Source organism: Tiliqua scincoides, chromosome 1 (genome assembly GCF_035046505.1).
Source record: "Tiliqua scincoides isolate rTilSci1 chromosome 1, rTilSci1.hap2, whole genome shotgun sequence".
Lineage (NCBI taxonomy): Eukaryota > Metazoa > Chordata > Lepidosauria > Squamata > Scincidae > Tiliqua > Tiliqua scincoides.
Genome location: NC_089821.1, coordinates 279,139,450 through 279,154,936, shown reverse-complemented (window position 1 = coordinate 279,154,936; position 15,487 = coordinate 279,139,450). Strand labels below are relative to the sequence as shown.

The following is a 15,487-nucleotide window of genomic DNA, read 5'->3' as shown; positions in this document are numbered from 1 at the left end:
TAGGGCTGCTAATGTTGCTGCCCAGAAGTCGGAACATACATAAGCCAAAACAGTCAGCTCTTGCCGGCCCATGGCTCTCGCATCTGTGCAAAAGCACCGCAACAGATGGATTTCACCTGTGCAAAAGTGCTGACATTGCTGTCCATAACTCAGATGTCTGTAACTCAGGGACTTAATGCATTGCATGGAAATCTGGAGTGACTCAGTCTATCATGGGGACTGATGATGAGGTCTAATGGACCTCCCTCTTGTTTTAAAACAATGGGAATGTGATGAAAGCCTAGTAACTAATGCATCCATTGATGCTGGGGAGTCTTAGAAGCAAGGGGCTCATGCAGTTCCAGGTCTTTGTAGGTGTCAGCCTCAGGGTAGGGTGCTAGGTGCTGGAGTAGGAGATTTGCTTCTTGCCTGAAGAATTGTTGTGTGTGACATGTTGAAGCCTGGCCAACCACTTTTCAGGAAGTTTTGCTAAAGGTCAGCAAAGCTGAAAGAACAGAATAACTGCATGACAAAAGTTTTGAGTGAAGCCAAGTAAATGTTGGCTGCAGTTTGTCACAGCTGTGAAAGAGAGAGGGCTGCTAGGCAGTGGCTGTCTCCCCTCCCCCACGGGGTCACTTGAGTCATGCTTCCTGAAGCTGCTGTGAGCAAATCATTCATGATCTTCTATCTACTTTACATTGTCATATTCTTTAATCTTGGGAATTCTTTGTTCCTCAGGTGTGAACTAACTCAACATGAGTGGCCTTGGGAACAGTTCAACAGACCCAGCCAACTCAGATTCCCAAAAGAGGAAGGGGTCACCATGTGACACTTTAGCCCAGAGGTAAGTGAAGTTTTGGGGTTTGTTTTTTCTCCAGGGGTGGGGGAGCTGTTTTGCCTTTCTCATGCTGTCGTTCTGCACAAGCAGATGGGAACAGATTTCATCCACTCAAACAAGTTCACACTTCCCACCAGGGTTTGGCTTTGTTTTTAAGTAGCTACCGTGGAAGATGGAACATAATTCCCCATCTGCTCCTCTTCATGCATAGGGAGCAACTGGTGGTTCGTACTGAAACTATTTTTATTGATTGATTTTGGTTTTTAACTCACTCCACCCTCTGTGGTCAATTGGATTATGAAACACAAAATGCATTAAAAAAGATTAAATATAATGCTAAATCCGGTTGGATGCACAGGTGGGGTCTTATGGGATACATGCTGGCTCACTCTCATGCCCAACCAGCCCCTCAGGCTGTGCGGCTCCTCTCTTGCTGCTGCTGCCTCCCCCCCCCCCCGGTAAGCTAGAGCCCTTGGGGATGCTTACAAGGTGATTGTGGTGGAGCAGTGGAGTGTCCTTTCCCCAATGCCATTTCATGCTTCCCCTAGGTTTCATCTCCCAGTGCTGTATTGGGAGCTGGGAAATGCTAGATGAAGAAAAACTACAGCTGGCTGCTGCCATCTGCTTCCTACTGTCTCTTCTATGTCTCCCTGTTGGGTTTCCAACTGGAAAGCTAACTAGGGACTGGACATGGAGCACCCTTCCTTAACACCACTGCTGCAGTTACTGGCGGCAGCATGAAAGGAGGAATTGCGTCCACCTGCTGTCCAAGTCCTGGGCACCCTGAGCTGGTAGTGAATGCATGCACTTCCTAAGGAATGTACCATGGCGGGGCCCCCAGAAAGCTTTTGCTTCAGGGCCCCCCAAAGTCTGGAGTCATCACCAAGCTAAAGAAACTACATCCTAAAGTCTTATGGCCAATTAAAAACTTAGAGAAAGAATGTTGTCCATCTCTCAAGGCAGGGGTGTCCAAAGTTTTTAGCAGGAGGGCCACATCATCTCTCTGACACTGTGCCAGGGGCCAGGGGAAAAAAAGAATTAATTTACATTTAAAATTTGAATAAATTTGCATAAGTTTACATAAATGAATATATTAAAGCAGAACTTATATGAATGAATGAATGAAGGTCTTGCAATAGCTCAAGACCTATAAAAGGCCTTGCACAAAGCAAGGCCAGTCTTTCCTTCACTGCCACTGCTGTATCACAGACATGAAACAGCAAGCAGAGGAGGAAGCCCTTATCCCACAGCTCATGCGAGAGGTCAAACAGTTTCCCTCACGCTGAAAGCGGTTGTGTCAGGCCAGTGTGGGCTCCAACAAATCTCCAGAGGGCCAGAGGCTCATGAGACACTGGGGGCTCCCTGAGGGCCGCATTGGGAGTCCTTGAGAGCCACAAGTGGCCCCAGGGCTGGGGTTTGGGCACCCCTGTCGCAAGGGTTATGGCATTTATCACCTCTTAAAGGAAAAGATGACATGGTAATCAGAAGTTGTAAGAAATCTCTAACTGTCCATCTCACTCAAGGCTCAGACTTTTAACTAGGGCTATGTGTTGCCCAGGTTTATTTATGTGATGTATTTTGGTAGCAGACAAAGTGCAGAGTGAATGCATGATGTTTGCTTTTTAACCAATTCTTTAGTCTGGATATGGTTTGTCTAACTAGATATGCATTAGAACACTTCTGTGTATTAATTTTTTAAAAGATGCTTCTTTGTGCTTGGTGGAAACAATCTGCATTATGGTTAATTTTGTAGCAAACCATGTCTGTAAAGGCCGTGTGTCATCGTCGTCCCCCCAAACTTGTTTGAAATTCTATGATAAGAGTCTTTGTGCCCAAGAAACACCAATTTTGAAAGAGTTCCTATCTTCATTCATTACTCAAAGCTTGAGCCACTTTTGAAAAAGCACCTGACCTTTTTGGCCCCATGGGGATGTCACTGATGTTAGAGCAAATACAATGGCCAAGAGACAGATGACTCGGATGCTTCCTCTGTGACCTGCAAAGGAGTGCCCCTTCCCTGTTTCCTTCTGAATGTGTAGGAGCTCTCCCTGTGAGCTCTGATATCCAGCATGGAGTTCACATACCTGTGCAAAGAGAATAGCTCTAGGATTCTCTATTTTGGAATCCTAGGACTTGTACTACCAAGAGAGATGTCCATGCTTTTAAACCAGGGGTGCCCAAACCCCAGCTCTGGGGCCACTTGCGGCCCTTGAGGGCTCCCAATGCGGCCCTCAGGGAGCCCCCAGTCTCCAATGAGCCTCTGGCCCTCTGGAGACTTACTGGAGCGCGCACTGACCTGATGCAACTGCTCTCAGCATGAGGGCGACTGTTTGACCTCTTGTGTGAGCTGTGGGATGAGGCTCCCTCCACTGCTTGCTGTTTCACGTCTGTGATGCAGTAGTGGCAGCAAAGGAAAGGTCAGCCTTGCTTTGTGCAAGGTCTTTTATAGGCCTTGAGCCATTGCAAGACCTTCATTCATTCATATAGGTTCAGCTTTAATATATTCATTTATGTAAATTTATTCAAATTTTAAATGTAAATTAATTATTTTCTTCCCCGGCCCCCGACACAGTGTCAGAGATGATGTGGCCCTCCTGCCAAAAACTTTGGACATCCCTGTTTTAAACTGTATGTAAAGTGTGTTTTCTTTAAACCTTTTTATTGCCCTTACCCGTTTTATCCTTAGCAGCAACTAGCAAAGGTTGATGGGGAACAATCAGAAAACAGATCTCCCACCATATGGCTCCAGTTAATATGTATCCATAAACCCCTTTTTCCATTAACAGACACGAGTCCCTCATCTTTTACCTTATTTTGACTCAATCTGTTTAATCCAAAAGTGAGTTTGGTATTGATGGGTCCTCCACAACCTTACCAGTTCCATAACCCCAGGAAGCTAACTTCTTAGTGCTGGATTAGAAAACTGAAAGGAAGAAGATTGTATGGCCTCCAAGTCCTCCCTTTCATTAAAACTGTGGGCCGTTTGTTTGGGGTGGGGGGTGTTCTTTGTAAATTGTTGAGAACAAAGGGGAAGGAGGTTGCAGAATTTGACTAAATGTTCTCTTGCAAGTCTCTGGGACATGGGTACAACAACTTCAAAGAGGGAGAATGATTTTCTCTTTAGAATATTTTATTTATGCATATTTTTGCTAGTGAAATTGATGTAGGCTATTAATCAATTCAACTTTGTATGATCAATAGAATAGAATCTTGGATTGGATCAATAATTCTGTTTCTGTCTTTGGGCCTCCTGTTGTTCCGTGTTTCTCTGCATTAGAGTCTGAAAAATGTTAACTGTTACTGACAGTTGTCTTTGGCATGGTAGAAAGATCAGCCCCCTGAAATTCTGTTCTTGTGATGCTTTTCTGTAAGATAACTTGGTCTGTTCTTCCTTCTCCTCCAGCTTACATGTTGCCACAGCAACAAGGGCATAGAGCAGTTGTTGGGTTTTTTAATCCCCAGTTGAATTCAAGCACAAGTTGCTTTGCTGCCTCTTCTCAGTCTCTACCACTCTCCTCAGAAGTATTTGCCATCCTTTCAGTAGTCGGAGTAAACCAGCCCATTCAAGGGCATTTCCAGATTTTCTTTAAAAAAAATAATGCTTGTCTGCAGTCCTTATCTTTCAGGAGGGTTGAGAGAACCTTCCTGAGGGAGATAGCATAGCTGAACTTAAAAAGGAGGCTTGAAGTGGCTTCCAGTGGCAAAGAATAGCAGTGTGTATCATCAAAGTGGGAATGAATTAACATTCCAGTGTTTGACCTGAATTTAAATGGAACTTCTACTCATGATCTAAATGGATGTCCACACAAGGTTGAGCCCTTGTAATCCATTGTTTTGATCTCTCACAAAGGCTCAAATGTGCCCACAGAAGGTCCAGTCTTTGCTAGTATCAACCACTGACACTGACACAAGTCTAACTGCAAGATTCATTTGCAAAGTTTCAAACTTCTGCAGCACATTCATGTTCATCGTAATTCTACTTGCAAACATTCAAGCAGGGAAATTCAGTATTTTCAGCTTCCCTGGTAGAAGGTTTGCAGGATCTCTGCGCTAGAGAACAATTTGAAAAAGATACATAAGAAGAGCATTGCAAGCATAGGGAGCAGGCATTCTGCGGGAAGGATAGCCTTACTGCAGTTGGGGCTGTTGTTTGTAAAAGGATGAGTACTTCAGTACCTGAATGATGCAGCAAGGAAGAAATAGTGTGGGTGAGGGGAGTTACTCATCACTGGTGGTGTCACTGTCCTGGTGGTGGCTATGACACTTGTAAACCACCCAGCTCTCTCAGTCACAGTGGGCCCTGATAATCTGGGAGGAGCATTTTCCAGCAAATAAATTGATGCTGGAGTGCTGTGTAAATGGGAGAATCCCAGCCCCAGCAACAGAGCTGCAGCCTTGAGGAGGTGCATGTGAATCCTGCTGAGCAACTAACTGTTCATTCCCTGCGTTTTTACAAAATTGTCAGGAATAACACACTAAGAGCCTTTGCAAAGTGCAGAAGTGAGTAATTGCAGCTAAATGGAGGCTACTCATCTGCATTTCATGGCCTGTCAAATTTTTCTTGGCTTTTCTTATAAAGCAATTGCTTCATCAGCTTATGCAAATGGATTGATTGCCTTTCTTTTCTTTAAAAACAAAAAACCACTTCTGCCTTTTAGCTTATTAAGTCAGTTTCTCCTGGCACACTGCCATCACAATTTCTCCTCACTGGCTATTTTTCAAGTTTTATACCTCTAGTGGCTCCCTAAAAATTGATCAACTGAGTGGTCCTCAGGGCTAACAGTCAAATAGACAGCTAGGGTGGGCAACAGAAGTGCAAAACAGACTATTCTGGTCTGTTGAGAGAGATTTTCTTGCATACTTCTGTGCTATAGCCCAAACACATCAGCTCTCAAGAGCTAACATTAGAATTACCAAATTTCATGCACCAAAAATGGCAGGATGTGATAATGACTGTATTATAAATACTTGGTGAGATAATACAAGCTATAACAAATGTGAAAATATACTTCATCTAGGGTCCAAGGAGATCATCTGCTAAATGTAACAATACAAAGCCTACAACATCTTGACATCTGCTAACAATAAGTACGAAAAGCAATTTTTAGAGAACACTGAATATATGCAGCTGAGATCTCTGTTGTTACCATGCTAATGATTAAGGCCATATGAAATGGACTCATGACTAGCCTCCTGTTCGGGTATAGTCACGTGGCTTCTTTGCAAGATATGGGTGCTGTTGTTGTTTTTATGTATTACCATCTACATATGTTGTTCTCTCCTACAGATGAGATGTCCCTGCCATGAGGGCTTCAAAATATAGAGATAGATACAAGGGAGACAACAGGGGGAGGGGAGAGGAGGGATGGGGTGGGTAAACAAAGATGTATTTTGTGTACGTAAGCTTAATTGTAGTCAAGGCCGTAGGGCAGTGGTTCCCAAACTTACCTTGGTCATGATGCCCTGTAGCGGCACCATTGCACTCTCCTGAGATCTCTTGCAATCCTGACTGGCCAAGATGGCAGCACCTAGAGAGCCAGGAGGAAGAGGCTGCCAGGGACATCCTGCAGCACCCCTTGAGTACACTGCAGTGCACAGTTTGGGAACCACTGCCCTGAGAGTTGTGCAAAGGCGTCATGGAAAAGGCCAGTCTCAAGGAAAGATTTGAAGGAAGGAAGAGAGAAGGCATCATGTAGGCATTATGATTTGGTTGTTACATTATTTGCAAATGATATGTAAAAAAAAAAAAAGGAGTGGCTCTGCTATCAAAGGTTTGCTGGTACTCTGCTATCAAAGGTTTGTTGCTGTCAAGCATTTTTGATTTTGCAAGATACCATCTGTAATAAGGTTGTGATAAGGGTGAAACAGGACCAGATAATCTTGCAGACTTGGTCACTGGAACCTGCAACTGTATCTGTGCCAGTATTCAAGCAGATTGACTGCTAAGAAGGGGTTCTCCTTAGGGCATGCTGTCACAGCACTCACAAGTACTCTGGAGACCCAAATACTCCTTTGTGTTAGCATGCATGGGGTTTGATCATGGAGAAGTGCAGTAACTGGGGATTGGTTTTCTCAAACAGCAATGAGAAGCGTCGCCGAGAGCAAGAGAACAAATACTTAGAAGAATTGGCAGAGCTGCTTTCAGCCAATATTGGAGAGATTGACAGCCTGAGCGTCAAACCTGACAAATGCAAGATTCTGAAGAAGACAGTAGACCAGATTCAGCAAATGAAGAGGCTTGAGCAAGGTAAATCTTTGAAGCTTTTTTGACTGTCCTAGTTGGTACCTGGTGCATTTGAAGGTATAGTCTGAAGCAGTAGTTCAGAAACTGGGAGCCGGGTGACAACTAAGACACAGGCATGATGTTCCACGGGAGGGTAGAACCCTCCTACCCTATCAGCTATGTGAGTGGGTTGAATGCTCCCTGGCAGCAGCAGACCCATCCTGATCTCTGTAGGACTTACAGGGATTATTTGATCCTTACCACTCCATCATCCCAACTAGATTTAAGAAGAAGGGAGCACAGGAAGAGGTGGCGCCTTGTTCTAGTGATGATTTCCCTGTATGCGATGTATGGAGGGTGTCAGAGATGTCCTGATCTAGCCTTTTTTCAATACCAGTCTTAAGTTAGTACCCCCAGGTCCTCAGAAACTACAGCAGACAGGGCATGGGAATGTCCATTTGCTGACCTCAAGCAAGATTTTTGGACTTGTGTTAGGGGAACAACATAATAGAGTAAATTCTGGAAAGGGAGCTTAAATTCAAAAAATTGGAGAAACTTTGGTCCAGTAAACAAAAGTGCACATTTATGTGCCAGTGCATGCAGCAAAGTCTTGATAGTTGGGGCTTTTTTGGTGAGTTTTCCCCCTCCCCATTTTCCTGTGCAATCACTGCTTCAAACAGCACCCCCTTGTACCCCTGCACCCTCTTGCACTGCTTCAAACAGCACCCTCTAAAGCTGCTTTTCTTTAGAACACAAATGTAAATCAAAAATACAGCTACCAGGAATTACTTTTCTCTCAGCCTGACTGGAGACTGCACTTTGAGTCTTTTCTTTACTCCATTTGTTTTTCTTAATATATATTGAGGGCAAATGTATGTCCTAGTGTTTGCCCCTTGAACTGAAAGCACAAGATGCCCCACCACATATTTGTCTTATATCACTAGTGTGGGAACGGGGGGGGGGGGGAGATGTAGATTTGCACAGAATAATTGGCAAATGGGGGAGGGATTGCTTAACCCAAAGACAAAAGGCTGGGAGGCACCAAGAGAAATGGGGCAAAACCTAAAATGCCACAAAAATTGTGGGTTCTTTTGCTACAGAACAGCCCCTTACATTATACTTGTGTCTGAGTTTTGAGCAAAATAGCTCTTCCTCAGAGACAACAACAAGAAGGGATGCTGCTTTAGAATCCACACTAGCTACTCCCCAAAGCTGCTCCCTAATCACCTGGCCTCAGCTGAAGAGAGGCAAGGAGCACCTCAGCCAGCATCAGACACCTTGCTGCACTTCAAACAGGCACTCCTGCCTGGAGGCTGGAGCACATGGACCTAGGAGAGGGGTCATCACATGGGGCAATTACTGGGCTGACATGTGAGTCTGAATGCCTCCTGCAGTGGTCTTTCCAGCTAGCCACACCACACACACCCCATGCCCTTTGCCTCATCACTGACACCTGGCAAGCAACTATAGATGCAACAAGAGTTTAGTAGTCCCCCTTCTCTCCCCCACCCTATCCTCTTATTCACATCAGCTTCTGCAAATTAAGGTTTGGGATCACGTGCTTGTCAAGATAATGTATAGCTCCACTCCAATTCTCTCTCTTCGGTACTCTGTGTAGATTCTGGGCATCTATTGTGTTTCAAAGTGCCTGTGTCCTTGCAGCTTTCCTATGAAGTTGTCAACAGAACTCTGTCAAAAGTGCTCCTTGGGAGGCTGCCAAGATTTTTGTCTGGGAGAAGTCTGTCTGCCTAGAGTTTACGTTTACATTTGTTTCTATCTTGGTTATATCTGATTCCATCCATGTGATAACCTCCAGTAGTAACATTTTTCATTTCATCATTTCATTTACAGTAACATTTCAAGTAGCATTTCATCTGTGCTCATGTAAGGTGTGAATGTGGAAAAAAACATTTATTGTACGGGAACATTAGGGCAGCCATTATTATCTGCAGCTTCCTGTTGAGTGTGTACATGATGGCAAGCCCAGGTGGAATGATCCTCAGGATGACAAAATCACCTCTGCTTTTCCTTTAAGGTTTGAATGTTAGAACTACTGCTGGCTGAGAAAGTTTTTTTTTGATAAAGTAATACCATATAATTGATGTTTTAAAAATATCAATTAAATTATCAGAATTTAAATATAAAGTATTCTTCTAAAAATCTGTTTTTATCTACCCTGTTGACAAATTCAACAGGTATTGAACAAGAGTATGAGGATGAATCATAATCCATGATTGAACTCGTTCTGTTATCCACTTCTGTGTCAGGGCTTGACAACACTGATCTCAAGCAGGTGCACCTCAAAGAATTTTTTTGCTTGCACCCTTCACATTCTGCTGTGTTTCCAATATGTATCCATCTGGATGACAGTGATGCTGATGGTACTAATGTATTCCTCCTCAAACCAGGAAATAATGATATTGATAGCCAAATCTAGATGTAATGTCACTATTTAGTATGGGGGGGGGGTATAATAGCTGTGTTGGGGATCTGATTGGGATTGTGGCATGGAATTAGAGGATGTTTAACCAGGGCCATTTTCCTTCCTGAAATGCCATTGGCTTCTGAAGGTGCCACTTGCTTCAGTGGTGCCTTGAGAGACCTATGGCTGCGTCAGGAGCATGATTTTTGGTGGGAAAACAGCACACAGTTCAAGGGCTAAATATCCTCTCTTTTTGTGCCACATGTTTAATGCAGATGAGAGCCTCCCACACAACTGTTTTAAGGTAAAATAATCTCAGACTAGACAATGATGTTTTGCTGTTGCGTCTAGTTTTGCCTTTGGCATTTATGATAACATTCACTTTTCAAAGCATTTCGCAGACATTATATCACTGTCGTCTTTGTAGCAGCCATGTTAATGTTTGTTCTGACAATGTTCATGTGACTGTTCATAGGAACTGAATGCTGTCCATCCTTTAAAAAAAAATAGCCACACTCTTAGGAATTATTTCTGCAAATAAAATGGCTTTCCACTTTATAAGTCACATTATTCATGTTCCATGTTCAATATCAATTAGTTTGTGACAAAAAGGTGATTTTGTTGGTACTTGTGAAAGTGTCCTGGGGTTCGAATCATCAATGTTCATTACTTCTTTCTATTGTAGGCTTAGTTTAATTTGTAAAAAATTATGTATATACAAAAGAGTCCTGCAACAAAATTTTGTAGTAGACCCAACTCCTTGGAAGTAAGTTCCACTGGACTCCATGGAGTTTACTTTAGAGTTAAACATTCCCTGGATACTCTGCAGTGGCTGCATGGGAATTATCTATCTTGACCAACCCTCTTCCCCCCTCCCCAATTATTTTGGAAGCTTTTCCACATCTTTCTTCATGTGTAAGTCACTGAACTTCATAGGGCTTACAGCAGAATATCGTGTTCAAGATTAGCACTCATTCAGCCTGTGTCCAGTCTTCTTGCTTTTGTCTCCCTTAATCTGTTTCCAATCTCCTCCTTTCCCCCTCTTCACACATTCAACTTTCCAGTGTGTTTACAGTGCAGTCCTGTGCATGACTTCTCAGAAGTCCTATTGAGTTCAATGGGACTTACTCTCAGCTACGTGTGTACTGTACAGTATGTGATTGTAGCCTTTTAATACATTCTGAAAATAAGTCCTTCTCCAGTTTGGCCCCACATATTTCTGTTCCAAGCATTGTAAAATCTCTCCAGGGAACCCATACTGTTTCTTTCTAACCCTTCGAATCCTCAGGAAACAAAGTGTTTGGGATCATTTTTGCCCTCTTTGTGGTTTTATTTTGAAAGTTCTGAACTTCTGTGAGCCTCTATAGTTCAATAAATGGCCAGAAACCTCCATCTTCTTTGTGGCTGGCCCGACACTCCATACTTGAGTCTGCTATCATAGAAAGAGATGAAATTTAACATTTCCTAACAGTACTTTTTGAACTGCTTGGGAAAGGAGCAATAGTTGGGTTTTAGCATATACTTTGTGTGGGTCTCAAGTTCACTCAGGCATCTCCAGTTAAAGGGAGATACTTGAGTAGGGGGAGACTTCAGCTTGGCACCTTAGAAATTGCTGCTACTCATAGTAGACTGTATTGTAGTAGATAAGCCAGTGACCTTGACTCAGTATATGTTCAGTGTTCAAGTAGCTGCTATCACTCAGGGTAGAACAGGTGTTTTACATGAACAGATCCTAGGTTCAATCCTGGGTGTCTCCAGTTAACATGGATTTATAGAAGCAGAGCTGAGGGGAAATTTCTACCCAAGTCAGACCTTGGAGCGCCTCTGCCAACCAGAGTAAACAGTTCTGGCCTAGATGGACCAATGGACTGATTCACTATTGGGCAGTTTTGTATCTTACAGTATAGTTACAATCTGACTGATAAAATGGTAAAAGATACCAGAAAATGAGGTATTTCAGTGACTGTGGTTGTAAGGCTGCATAAGCTACCACCGTCCGCAAAGTTCCTCATTGCCTTGATAAAGTTTACATTCATTAGACAAAAAGAAACATACATAAAGTGTACAGTTCTTAAACAAAAAATGTTTCATAGTGCATCAGAGTGAATTCTCTCTTTGTCCTTGGAACTGTCAGTTGGGCTTGCAGAGGACAGTAATGACTTAATGGGGCGAATAAGCCTGAAGCAGTCTCTGTTGTAGTTGCTACTGTTTTTTTACAGCTATTTAGATTGGCCCAGCCCAAAGTATCAAGGCACTGGTTAGATTTGCATTCTGCAGTAGCTGGTATATGGCCAGCCTGTCTTGAGATGAGTTCCGCTCAGCAGGGCCTATGGTAGAGCAAGGACCACCCCTCAGACAGTAGCGGAACGATGACTAGAGTTGCAGCAGGACTCAAGGAGAGAGTCCTGTATACTCATAAGGAAGAAGATTTCTTGTTCCCACCCCTCCCTGGTTATTAGGGAGGAGGAAGGAGAATCAACAAAACCAGAAGGGCGGGATCTGGGCACAGCTGGGAGTGGGAAGCTATAAAAGACAAACCACTAATGTGCTGATGAGGATAGAGGAAGGGGAGACTAGCAGAGAGCTGCACAGTGTGCTTGGCAAATGGAGTCTCAGTGAAGCTGCCTTGTAAAGCAGTTGACCTCAAGAGTGAGTCAGTTCCCTCCTCCTGTGGGGAGCCTCAGGAACTATGAGGAGACAGGTTTCTGTAGGGACTGAAAGCCCCCCCAATGCTCTCCCCTTCTGGCTTTGTGGTTAAAGGGGAACCCCCATCAGTCAGTCAGTGGACAGTTAAGGGAGTAAAGGCATTTGTTCATGAAAACAGGGTGTAGGAATATGTGTGAAAAGGCTCTTCAGGATGTAGCATATATGGGGAGAACATTCCCTTGTACGACATTGAGCTTTCCCCGATCAGCTAATGCGGTTTAGCGCATGTAAGCAACAGCTGTATCAAAGTTAATGCAAAAAACGGTGGGAATGTATCAGTATCTTCAAGCAAGTATGTTAACCTCACTGGGCACCATTTAAACTGCCAATTGGTAAATAATGATCAAAATGTCCCCATTCCCAAGGCCATGAGCTCAGATTTGGGCCAGTTGATAGTGTAACCTAAAAACATTCTGAAACGATTTATCATAGAAATCAGGGCTGGTAAAGATGGATGGAGTTGATCAAGGTTTATTCCATTCCTTCTGCCCAAACTCTTGCTGCCAGCTTTGAGAACTGAAAAATGCTTCCACATGATAAAAAAGATTTCTTAGTGTGAAAATATTTTGCCTGTTTTGTGACTATCCATGTTTCTGTCATGCTGGGAAAAATAAGAGTAGTGCACCATGTGACTGAGTCATTGATATGGATCTCTAGCTTGCTATTATTTTAGGACTGATAATTGCAGATCACAGTGCCTTGCAGCATTCAGGAAGAAAGAGTTGTTTGGAAATATCTGTTTGGTGTTGTACTACATCAGATTTCATCCACTTTCCAGATAGATTCTGAAGAGAGCTACCTTCCCAGCACTTAAATGGTCATTAGTTTTCTTGGCATTGCGCAGCATGGCTGAACATTAACTAGGACAAGTGCTATTTCACAGTGGAGCTCCTTGAGCTTTGCTCTCCATTACCAGCTTACCTGCTTCTGCTGACCATGTTGTTTTGGAGATGGAAGAAACATCATCTTTTCTTTTTCACTCCATCTATCTCTGAACTGTGGTTTACTGAATATGAGAAGATGACAGACATGTATAATGCTAGTACTTTTGGACAGGGAAGAAGACATACTCTCTGGGCTTCAACATTTGTGCCAGTTTGTTATGGTGTTTGTAACTGCTTCAGAAAACTTTCTCTTTCTTGCAATAAAGAATCCACGAGTGTCAGTTTACATGCTAGGTTTCCAATCCTGCTCTTGTTGATTTTCCTTTTTGAATATCTGTGGGAATGGAATATGTGGACATACTTCAGCCTGGAGTCCACAGAGGTTAAATAGATTGTGTGTGAAAAAGTGTGAGTGAGATCCACTATAGCGATAGGTGAGCATACTCTTGGCTTGTTCTGCTATGAAATTGCAATGTGAAGTTGCAAAGGGCTGCCTGATAAGCTGTCATGTAATTTGTGCATCTTACGAGAGTCAAATGGCACTGACCCTAACACTGAAATTAGGGGCTTCTTTCTCTCTCCCCCCCCCCCGCCCCATTCACCCATAATGAGTGGGAGTGCTGTAAAGAAAGTACTTACACTGGGCCTTTTAGACTCCAGAAACAGGGTGGCCAGTGTAGAGGAGATCCTGAGATCTTTTAAACATTCTCTTCCTTGGACAGACAGAAAGAGGTGAACCCCTGCTACCTCTGCTGGGGCACCTTGAAGTAGCAATTCTGTTATGTTTTAGCAGGGCAAGAGCAACTGTCTCTGTAATCCCCAGCAAAGTATCTTTTTCAGTGATGGTTTGCTGGGATCTCCCAGCCTTTCAGTCTTATTAGATTGTAAGTCTCCAGGACAAAGAGGCATATAAACATTTCTGTTGCTGTGTAAGCTGCTACATCAGGGGTGCCCAAACCCCGGCCCGGGGGCCACTTGTGGCCCTCGGGGGCTCCCAATCCAGCCCGCAGAAAGCCCCCAGTCTCCAATGAGCCTCTGGCCCTCTGGAGACTTGCTGGAGCCCATGCTGGCCCGAGGCAACTACTCTCAGTATGAGGATGACTGTTGGACCTCTCACCTGAGCTGTGGGATGAGGGCTCCCTCCACTACTTGCTGTTTCACGTCTGTGATGAAACAGTGATAGTGAAGGAAAGGTTGACCTTGCTTTGTGCAAGGCCTTTTATAGGCCTTCATTCTGCAAGACCTTCATTCATTCATATACATTCCTTCTCTAATATATTCATTTATGTAAAGTTATTCAAATTTAAAATGTAAATTCTCTCCCCCCCCCACCTCCAACATAACAGAGAGATGATGTGGCCCTCCTGTCAAAATGTTTGGACACCCCTGTGCTACATGAACGTTTTTGGCTGAAAAGTGATTTATAAATACAGGTCCAGCCTTGTTATACACAGATGTTTAATACACGAATTTGACTCAGCACAAATGACCCCTGCAAATGAGAAGGAACGTGCTGATCCCTGGAGAAGGGGAAAAATGCACCCCTTTAAAATCACAGTTTAAAAAACAGCTTTTTACTGTTGCAGACAGACAGGTTATACCTGTAATCAATTGTATGACTAAGCATCCAAAGATTTTTCTATCTCAAAGCTGATGAGAAGGGCTCCTTAAATTAAAGGAAAACAGTCGTTTAATAATACCAGAGAGGGCAGCCGGCTGACAATCCATCAATCATTCTCTCTGCAGGCTTCACTCCTCCCTTCCCTCTGAGCTTGTGAAGGCTAAATGGCAGTGATTATCACCTTCTCCATTCTTTCCCCCAGGAGCTGGGGGCTCCTGGTGAAGGGAGGGGTTTCTGCCTCCTAGTGAAGCCTAAGCTCCTGGAGACAGACTGATTGACTCTGTGTGCATTTCAAGGGTCAGCAAGGCTGTTTTTAAATCATCAGAACAAAGAGACTTTGTTTTTTAAATTGATTTGCTATAGGGCGTTTTTTTGCCATCCACATGAGTTCTTGAAAAGGAACCCTCAGGAATAATGAGTCTCAACCTGTATTATAATCATGTACATTATCTGTTCATTATTACTACCTCTGTCTCCTTCCTTTTCTGGTTTGCTTCCTCATAAAAGTTCCAGATGCATTCATCTCCTGCTTGTGGGCAGCTGGTGGATCACTATATGAAACAGGATGCAGGACGAGATGGACCTCCCTGGGCCTGATCCAGCAGCTGTGCTGATGTTCTTGTCTTAAGTTTGCATTCAACTCCCCACGTACATATATGTCCTGCTAGGTGACTTTACTATGTAAACACATGAAACTTCCTTCTGCTGAGTCAGACCATTGATCCATCTGGCTCAGCATTGTCTACTCTGACAGGCAGCAGCTGTATATTTGCCTGGTTCACAGATCCTCTGAATAAAACATCTGTCTTGTCTG

At 43.6% G+C, this 15,487-nt stretch overlaps 1 protein-coding gene across 10 annotated transcripts in view; it reads left to right on the top strand.

The window, feature by feature from the left end:
• NCOA1 (nuclear receptor coactivator 1) overlaps positions 1-15,487 on the top strand; it is a 358,899-nt gene that overhangs the window by 260,759 nt on the left and 82,653 nt on the right. For all 10 annotated transcript variants that reach the window (XM_066626702.1, XM_066626700.1, XM_066626699.1 and 7 more), the window contains 2 exons: positions 718-823; positions 6,898-7,064. In XM_066626702.1, coding sequence (XP_066482799.1) covers positions 735-823; positions 6,898-7,064 — 256 coding nt within the window. In that variant the 5' untranslated portion in view covers positions 718-734. The remainder of the gene's footprint in view (positions 1-717; positions 824-6,897; positions 7,065-15,487) is intronic.